The sequence below is a fragment of the Daucus carota genome, chromosome 8 (assembly GCF_001625215.2).
Source record: "Daucus carota subsp. sativus chromosome 8, DH1 v3.0, whole genome shotgun sequence".
Classification (NCBI taxonomy): Eukaryota; Viridiplantae; Streptophyta; class Magnoliopsida; order Apiales; family Apiaceae; genus Daucus; species Daucus carota.
The window spans coordinates 11,274,717-11,285,018 of record NC_030388.2 but is presented as its reverse complement, the minus strand read 5'-3'; the positions used below and the strand labels follow the sequence as shown (position 1 = coordinate 11,285,018).

The 10,302-nt window shown below is 35.1% G+C and overlaps 1 protein-coding gene across 1 annotated transcript; it reads left to right on the top strand.

The window, feature by feature from the left end:
• Nucleotides 1–356: 356 nt before the first annotated feature.
• On the top strand, nucleotides 357–10,087 carry LOC108199638 (calcium permeable stress-gated cation channel 1). The gene is made up of 12 exons (XM_017367551.2): nucleotides 357–549; nucleotides 1,057–1,402; nucleotides 1,910–2,059; nucleotides 3,654–3,789; nucleotides 4,742–4,843; nucleotides 5,454–5,573; nucleotides 5,754–5,834; nucleotides 6,593–6,933; nucleotides 7,474–7,719; nucleotides 7,959–8,283; nucleotides 8,396–8,629; nucleotides 9,396–10,087. Exons 2-12 carry the CDS (start codon nucleotides 1,089–1,091, stop codon nucleotides 9,663–9,665), a joined length of 2,319 nt encoding a protein of 772 aa, XP_017223040.1. The 5' UTR covers nucleotides 357–549; nucleotides 1,057–1,088; the 3' UTR covers nucleotides 9,666–10,087.
• The last annotated feature ends 215 nt before the right edge of the window (nucleotides 10,088–10,302 follow it).

Sequence of the window (10,302 nt, the reverse complement as noted above, 5' to 3'; positions counted from 1 at the left end):
CATAAAAAAAACTATATAATTATATTTTTAAAAAATCAAAAAATACGTGTCAAAATAAAAGATTGTATAAATTATACGTGCCGCGTAAGAGAGCTGCGAAGAATGCATGAACCAACAAAAGTAGCCGTTAAGGAAAACGCCAGCAAACCCCACATACATGATCACCCTTTCCTCACCAAATCGGCATATAAAACATAAAACATGAAATAATCTAATAATATAATATTCAACACGACTTGTATAATAATGAATTAAAGGCAGGCATCACCACCATCTTCCTTTTTCTACTTTGAAATTTGTTCCCAAACAGTAACGTGATTTGAGGTTTTGGTGGTTGCATACATGTAAAGTAAAATAAAGAATACTTTGTTTTTGTGGGCTTTCATATTTACAAATATTCAACAAAGAATAAGAATATTGTTAGTTTTCACCTTCTTTTCTTGCTTGCTTTCTCCATATCATTTTTCAACTACTTCACATCCAACTCCACATATAATATAATCTTCAGCCCAGCTCACCATTCAAGATTTTCTGGAATAATCATGATCTGTATGATTTCTTCTTTTGCTCTCTGTTCTTTGTAAACCATGTATTGTTAAATTAGTAGTTTTGGTATTTTAAGTTTGTTGTAGTTGATAAGTAATTGTTGCTTTCACTTGGAATAAGACCTTTTCTTTTTTCTTTTTTCTGCTTTTTTTTTTTGTTGTTGTGTAAATATTATGATTCCAGGCCTAATAGTACAAGGTTAGTTCTTTATTGTTGATTGTGATTTTTTTTTTTTTGAGTTTGTTGGTTTCATTAACTTGGTCCTACTGCCATAATATTTTGCAAGTTTTTATTTGTATTTTTTAGATTAATTAATTGATTGATGGTTAGCCTCAGATTGATTTAGTAAACCATCTTGTGCCAGATTGGCATGATAAGATTCCGAATATGATTATTTAAGTTTGGAGTTTTGAATTTTAGGTATTCATTAGGCTTTTTGGTTAGATAGGTGGAGTCAATTGCTTTGGACCTCTGAATATGGATTATGGTTATTTGTTGTTGTGTTAACAGGAAATCAGTAACCTGGAACATTGGAGAGCTAGATGGCTACGATTGGTGATATTGGCCTTGCGGCCGCTATCAATATCATAACTGCACTCATTTTTCTGTTAGCGTTTGCTGTATTGCGGCTACAACCTTTTAATGATAGAGTCTATTTCCCAAAATGGTACATTAGGCGTTTAAGAACCAGCCCCTCACGTTCTGGAGGAGTTGTCAGCAAGTTTGTCAATGTGGACCTGAAATCATATGTGAGATTTCTAAATTGGGTGCCTGATGCACTCAGAATGCCGGAACTTGAGCTTATTGAGCACGCAGGATTGGATTCAGCTGTATACTTGCGAATCTACTTGCTAGGGTATGCACTTCATTCTTTCTTCCCATTTGTGTGAATCTGCTTATGGCAGTCTATGCATAATCAACAGTTACCATATGTTTGATGCTGAGGGCGTTATTAGGAATGTTTAGTAACCTGCTTATTGAAGTTGTATAAAAAACGTAAGTCTTTTGGGGGTGAATTTTGTGCATAAGTGTTGTTTGCACATCCTCATTGCAGTCAAACTTGTCTGCACATACAAAATCATACATCAAGATAATTGCTGGGGGGGGGGGGGGGGGGGGGGGATTTTACTCTTGAAAGCATTGGAAATGTGGTTGTATATGGGGGGGGGAGGGGGATTTTACTCTTGAAAGCATTGGAAATGTGGTTGTATATGTGCAGGGAGGGAACTATTCCCGACAATCTCATGCCTAGCTGTATTTTTCTGAGAGCTTTAGTTCATACTGCTGTGATGCTATCATCTTCCTATAATCAAATTGTGAAAATTAATCCATCTTTGATACTTCTGTACATTTAATCATGCAGACTTAAGATATTTTTTCCCATAATGTTCTTGGCATGGGCTGTCCTGGTGCCGGTTAACGTGACAAATGACACACTGGAAAAGGCCAAAGATGTCACTTTCAGCAACATTGATAAGTTGTCAATTTCAAATATTCCCCTTGGATCACAGAGGTAGGCCCGAAGCTTATAAATTTACTTGATTAAAACAGACTTGTTGTTTATGTTGTACCTCCATCCAGCCGGTAATTCTGTTACATTGTTCCAGTTGCAAGTTACATTCTGAATCCATTGTCTACAGCATTCGAGTCCTATTACCTTTTTGTGGGATCTATTAACATGGTCATATGGAATTTTTTCTATTCACCTTATTAACATACCATATTGCCTAGTTAGTTTACATCTTTGTTTTATAAATTTCGATTGAAGGCCTCCTGAATTGGGTTCTTAATATGACTTAAGTGCGGTGTATGAACTCAGAAGTTGTAATCGAGCATAAAGGTGGAGTCATGTTCTTTCCAAGCTTAAGCTTAGGGGGATAATAAAATTAAGTTCCTTGTTTCTTCTCCTCTTCTATACTTTGTCATCATTTATACTTCCATGTATAAATATTGATGATGATAATGATAGTGTGGTAATAATAATAATGATGGGAGGATTTAGATATTTTGAGGTTCAATATTTTCTTAGTTGCTGTTCCAAAATTAAGGTCCTTACTAAAAACATGTCCTTATTTTATCTATTTGGAGTTCTGAACTCGTGTTACATGAATTTATTATAATGTTTGCATCTACTTGTAGCTGACTGGTTGCACATTATTGCATTATTGTACTAGTTGAGCAATCATATTATTAATTCATAAACTATTGTCTTAACTTAAAATTTCCAACCAATCAGAGGAACCACATATATAACATCAAATCGAATCGGCAATTAGTTCGACTCTGGAAAAAAGAATTCACAATTTTCCCTATATTATGTTTGCAATTCCTTAAAAAAAACTGGGAAAGAGCATGGTTGCTACAAATGTCTATCCAAGTGCAACCTTCTTTACCTTACTGACTTTTTATGAGTTGGATGCTTCAATTAAATGTGCGGGCATATTAGCTCATGCTTTAGTTTCCAATTTTTTCCTAGAGATGATGGTAGTTTGAGGTGGTCCTTGTGACCTTGTCGGACTTATAGGACAAGAAAGGTTTAATTATTGTTTTTCCTTAATATAAGTAATAATGGTTACTTAACATGGTATCAGTGTTGTCAGATGTCTCGAGTTCAACTCCCTATTGCCCCCAATATTTTCATAATATATTATGGAAACGAATGCAAATTTACCCCTCAAAGATGGGCGCCAATGATCTACATCTCAACCCAAAAATGTGATCTACATCTCAACCCAAAAATGGGCCTTCAAGTGACGGGGAGTGTTAAATTATGCAATACGATCCTGATATTTCAGTTTTAGGAGAACCATTAACCTAACACAAACAATTTCTTACTATTTGGGCAATACCATCTGAGTTTTGACCGTTTCTTCGTATCTCCCCTTATAACAGTTTTGTACTAGATATTTTGCACAACAAGCTGCAAGTTAAAATGGATAGCAAATTAACTTACAGCTTGTGGTGCAAAATATCTAGTACACAATTCTGACAAAAAATATGGATATTTACCATTAATGTATTCTTACACTGCGAGTATTTAAGTTCATGTAGTAATTACCTTTTAGCACAGTTTTGCATGATCAGTGCTCACATGAACTACATTTCAGGTTTTGGGTACATATTGTAATGGCCTATACCTTCACATTTTGGACATGCTATGTGCTAAAAAAGGAGTACGAGACGATCCAGAATTTGCGATTGCACTTTATTCATTCAGAAAAACGCCGCCCTGATCAATTCACAGTAAGATGCACTTTGTCCAGCTAAATTGAAAATCTTGACCATTCTCTATAATTTATCAATGTTTTTCCTGAAGTTTATAATTAATCTTTAAACTTTAGACTTAATTCGGAAGTTTAAATTGCTAATCAACTATTTAGGATAATCAAGGGATTTGCTCTTGCAGCTAACCATATGTGCAGTGGGATTAATGCAATAGATTTCTCATTCTTATCCCTCACTCTATTACTCAGTAGAAGTTATGAAGTTTATTCGCACCTTTTTTTCTCATTGTGATATTATATATTATCAGTTATAATCTATTATATCTCTAGATATACACGTGTAGACTACAGTAATATATTGTTATACATGACTTTGAGTAAACTCAGACTGCACTGTCTGAAAAATATGAACACAAGAAGTTAATTTAGAGGACAAAAACTTAGAAGGACAATATGCTTTTATACGGCTGAACCTTAAACTATGACGCTGCTTCAATCTCAATGCTCAATTAGCATTGTGCAAGAAAGGAGAAGATTTTTGTAGTAATAGTAGTGTCATATATGCCCGTGATAGTCCGCCATCTTCATACCCTCTCTGTTCTCATATACATGTTATGCGGTAAAATAAATGTATGAATTTTTATTTTTTTCTGATATTTTGATTTGATCAGAAGAACCACATACCTTTAAAACAAGAACAACTCACAGAAAGACACATCTTGCATGCATGCCTTGTAGGTCATATACATGTAACTTTTGCATGGAACTGAATTTTAATATTAAGATATAATCGATGGAGGTTTTGCACTTCTATAGATATCCATGCCTTTCTTGCAAAAACAATGCATGCAAAGAGACAAATTTTAATTAAATAACATATTACAAGTTCTGTTTGAGTGTATATTCTAAGGGAACTGTCGCTGCTATAGGTTTGTTCATTAACAGTTTTGTGATTTTATTGTTACTGACAGGTTCTTGTAAAAAATGTGCCACCAGACCCTGATGAATCAGTTAGTGAGCTTGTTGAGCACTTTTTCTTGGTCAATCACCCTAACCACTATCTTACTCATCAGGTAACATTCACATATCATATAAATATGCAGAAGGGAATATTTGTTTTTTAATCATAAATCTTCAGGAAAATTGTTTCATCTGTTTTGTAAATTATTCTGAGATCTCTTATCGAGCAACAAAGACTTTAAAATTCATAAATCGAATGAACCTAAAGTCTTCTTATGATGTTTAAAAGTCCAGCCAGGCTTCTCTTACTTTGTTATGCAAAATGCCTTAGTTTCTTTTGGCCATTTGACTAAGGTCTATGGAGGTGTTGAATAAATGATTTTTTTTTTTTGTTCATGTAAAGTTTGCGTTTTGCCATGCCGTCTCGACACCCTCCTCTGTTTTGCTCTGGAAACTAGAATCACTTGAATAACTAAAGCAAAATAACATGATGATTCTTGCTAGATGCTTAAAGAGTTTGTGCATGTATGAACACGAGAAAGTATTTCTCTTATGTATATGTCGATGATTGTGTTATCTGGTTGATTTATGATCGTGTTACCTGGTTGATTTTTGATTGTGTTATCTGGTAGGTTAATTATTCATATATCATAGTTCTAAATCAAACAATAAATAATTTTGTTGGTGTGATGTGTTTGTTTTAATCTAAAACCCTGTATGCAGGTTGTACGTAATGCTAACAAACTTGCGGATTTGGTAGAAGAAAAGAAAAAGCAGCGCAACTGGCTTGATTACTACCAGCTGAAGTATTCTCGTAATCAATCAAAACGACCTGTGACGAAGGTAGCTCTTTCTCTTTAGATTCCTTGCAAGTTCTCATCATTGTTATTCCTTCTAATTGGAAGTTGTTTTGTGTTCTTAGATCCCTAGTAATTTTTAATCTCAGTTAGTTTACAATTCTATTTGTTTATGTATATGTTGCTAACCTGTTTTAGTTTCCTTACCATTTGTTAAAACTAACAGACGGGGTTTCTTGGTCTTTGCGGAGATAAAGTGGATGCAATTGATCATTACACATCAAACATAGAAAAACTATCAGAAAAGGTAACATGTTCAACCTTGAATCATCATATCATAATTTCATGTACTTTCTTGTATGATTCTTATTTTTATTATATTTTTTGAGATGTAGAAACTCACCCAGAAAATTAGCGGAGAAATTGGTTCCTGCTCTGGTATATTATGCATAACAAGCATGCGTATTTTAGCTTGTGTGAGAGTATACACAGAAGATAAAAAAACAAATATGACACTGAAGTCTGCCGGATTGTTGTAGAATTCAAATGTCCTTATTAACACTGAGAATTGTGAATTGTACGGTTGCATTAGTTGCTTAGATTGTACAATATACATATCGTAACATGCTTAGCTGAGCCAATATATCCTTTTTGAGAAGTCAGTTCAGCTATGGATAGTGAAATGTGCACTTTGAGTGAGTGCTACTTGGTCGTTATAGATAACACATTTTTCATTTTATTTAATATCAGTTATAATATTTTTTATTATCTGTCATAATTAATGACTGTATATAGATTTTACTGGTCGATTACTAATGACCAATATGTCTGTTGCTTCTTTCTGGTCACCACTCCCTCATTTTTCTTCTCTCTGCAACATATGTATTCTATCAGACATCAGAAGTGGCCCATAATACAGTAGTGGAATGCTCTATTCTTACATAAAAAAAGGACCTTTCTTGAACCAATTTTTTACCATTTGAATTTTTTTCTTGTGCCCATTTTGGTCTTATTGATGTATTAGATTCCAATTTACTAACTATGCTCTACAATATTTATCCTTAGATAGCTGCAGAGCGGAAAAGGGTCATGAGTGATCCCAAGTCTATTATGCCTGCAGCATTTGTATCATTTAAAACTCGCTGGGGTGCAGCTGTCTGTGCGCAGACGCAACAATCCAAAGATCCAACTCAGTGGATAACAGGGTGGGCTGCAGAACCTCGTGATGTCTATTGGCCAAACTTGGCAGTTCCTTATGTTCAACTAACAGTTAAAAGACTCATGATGGCTGTCTCTTTCTTTTTCCTCACTTTCTTTTTCATGATTCCTATTGCAATGGTACAGTCACTTGCAAACATTGAGGGTATTGAAAAAAGGGCACCCTTTCTGAAGCCTGTAATTGAAGCGTAAGTTCTCTAATATGATTTGTTCATGTTGGCGTCATTATACCAAGATCGATACTCGTGCTTACATTTGTAACTGTTCGCAACGTGATCATCCTCATTTTATCTTTAAGGGAAATAATTGTTGTCAGTTTAGTAGTCTTTAAGAATGTCATATTGCACAAAATAAATGAGATAGAAAGTTGGAAAATGAAACTTATGATGTCCTAAATATTGATGGCAAAACCAAAAACAAGTTAGCAATATGTCTAGAATTCACATGAACAACTTTGTATTCTCATCCGAATATTAATTTTTGCTTGTTATCTGACCCTGTATTAAGTTTTAAACCTTCTCGGCGCTGATAAAGTCATTATATTATTTTTTATTACTCTCTTCTTTTAACCCTTAAAGAAAATGAATGCTTGCTACGCAAACTCATGACTCATCTGTCGTTATAGAAAAGATGTCAATATTGATAGACCCCAGAAGAATAATCATCTTGTTTTGTTGAGTCATTGTTTCTGATTCTGGACTCATAGTGCTTCTAATATGGTTATGCAGAAAGGTCATAAAGTCCTTCATCCAAGGTTTCCTACCTGGAATCGCCTTGAAAATTTTTCTCATCCTTCTCCCGACAATATTGATGATGATGTCCAAGTTTGAAGGTTTTTTGAGTATATCGTCTTTGGAGAGGAGATCTGCATCTCGATATTATATTTTCAACTTTGTGAATGTTTTCCTGGGAAGCATAATTGCAGGAACTGCATTTGAACAGCTAAACACATTCCTTAAAAAGTCGGCAAATGAGTATGTTATTTAACTGGAGCATTGAATGTATTATCAACTTATCTATGATCAAGAACTGTTCATTCTATACCCGTGTGGTATAGTTAATCATGGTTTAGTATTCTCCAGATGCAGGCGCATGGTGTAACAATATTAAGCATTGCTGCACTTGCCATCTTTAATTTTGTATATGTATGATATGATTATATGATGTTTCAGATTTTGAATTGTAGACTAAACAGACGTGCTTAATTCTACAGAATCCCTAAAACCATTGGTGTAGCTATCCCTATGAAAGCAACTTTCTTCATAACATATATAATGGTAGATGGATGGGCTGGTATTGCTGGAGAGATTCTACGATTGAAACCACTAATCTTTTATCACTTGAAGAACACTTTCTTGGTGAAGACTGAAAAAGATAGAGAGAAGGCGATGGATGCAGGAAGTCTCGGTTTTAACACCGGAGAACCTCAAATACAGTTTTACTTTTTACTGGGCCTGGTCTATGCCGTGGTTACTCCTCTACTACTTCCTTTCATATTGGTATTTTTCGCGCTGGCTTATGTTGTTTTCCGCCATCAGGTAAGAAGGTCTAAGTAAATTTTATTTCCTCCAAATTGTAAATTTTCTGAGTTCTGAATTTGCCTAACAGCTCAATTGAATTCATGGTATTTCTTTAATTACCTTGTCGCAGATTATAAATGTCTATAACCAGGAGTATGAAAGTGCTGCAGCATTTTGGCCTGATGTTCATGGGCGTGTTATAAGTGCATTAGTTATCTCCCAGCTTCTCCTAATGGGCTTACTGAGTACAAAAGAAGCTGCATTGACGACACCGTTTCTTCTTGCACTTCCAGTTCTGACAATATGGTTCCATAGATACTGCAAAGGCCGCTATGAACCTGCCTTTGTCAAATTTCCATTACAGGTCTGTATTATCTCACCAAAGAATTTTGTATATTAGCATGTTTGTAGGGGGGGGCCCTCTGTTTATATTTGTCTCAGGTTATAAAGTTACCACAATATGCTTGTCTTGGGCTACTATTCCTTTAAGCACAACCAAATATGAGAATTGGGAACATTCTACATTTATTCACTTAAAACTGGTCCCCAAATCCCAATCTATTGGTGGATATATGTGCCATCTCCTTTAGCTGCAGTTTATAGCGAATAGTAGTTTCTCTCTTCGTTTCTTTTCCTTGAGTTGAACCATTCATTAAAGTGCACTGTGGAAGTTAGATGAGCAAGTTCAAATATCTAGCTATTCTTTCATTAAACAAGATAGATGGCGAGATTGAAAGTACTATGTTAATCTTGGACTTCACACCAGATTTTCTGTAGCTTCTGATGGAGGGTGGATACTGTCGTTTTTCTAGTAGATAGTGGTCTCTCTCTCTCTCCCCGCCAACCGGCCTATGCTTTTATGTACATACAAAGTTAAATGCTGGTTGGAATTTGCAGATGTTTAAGTGGGTATAGATCAGCGATAGTATGATTGAATCTGAATTTAAGTTCCAATTAAGATTAAATCATGATAGTTTTCTGAACGTACCAGGTGTACGGAAAGGTACCTTGCGCACATTTATTTAGTCTGCATGTGAATTCATGACTGCTAAGAAGACGATTTTCTCAACTTTTTCTTTCAAGTTTTATCTTAAAATAGGTCAATAATTTATGTCATTCATGGACTTCAGGAAGCCATGATGAAAGATACTCTTGAACGAGCAAGGGAACCACATCTAAACCTGAAAGGCTACCTTCAGAATGCTTATATCCATCCTGTTTTTAAAGATGAGGATGATTCTGATTCCGATGATGACAATGGGGAGTCGCTCGAGAAATACGAGCAGGAGCTTGTCCCAACCAAACGACAGTCACGGAAAAATACACCAGTTCCAAGCAAAATCAGCGCTGGTTCCTCTCCATCTATTCCAGAGGTAACTTCGGAATACACGAAACTGTAAAGTGAATGTGGAACTTGAGTTTGCTTTGTTGCATAGAGGAGCAAATACAGATTTTACGGATTTTCAGCTCCATGCCAATGACTTTGGACCATCTAGTAGAAATGAAAGCTCAAGAAATAGAAAGACCCAAGGTTGGTGGATGTTCTCTGAGGCATCTGTATTGTAAATGTAGAAGCTTGCTGTACATTAAGTGGATTATAATACTGTATATGTTTAGCAGGATTTTGCATAGTGAAAACAGATAGTGGTTAACTGCATGTGTGCAGGGAGTGCTTAAGAAAGGTAGAGAATTGGTGAATTTGTAGTTTAGTTTAAAACGGGTATCAGCCCAAATCTCAACGGCGTTAGAGAATATGGACGGACGGTCACAAATTTTAATAAGTGGAACTACGGTAGGGTATTGCATGCGATGTTTCTTTTAAGTTGGGAAATTCTCTACGGTACACTCGTATAATTGGTTTTTCCTGTTGGTATAACTACCTTTCTGATTTTCACGCAGAGTATCCTCGTAATAATGTTTAATTCTAATCTATACATTTGTTAGTAAAGCGTTAACAAAATGTTAAGTTTAATAACATTCTTCATAATTTTTATAATATTATAATGAAGTTTTTAAAAGAATTCAGTTTTTGGAATC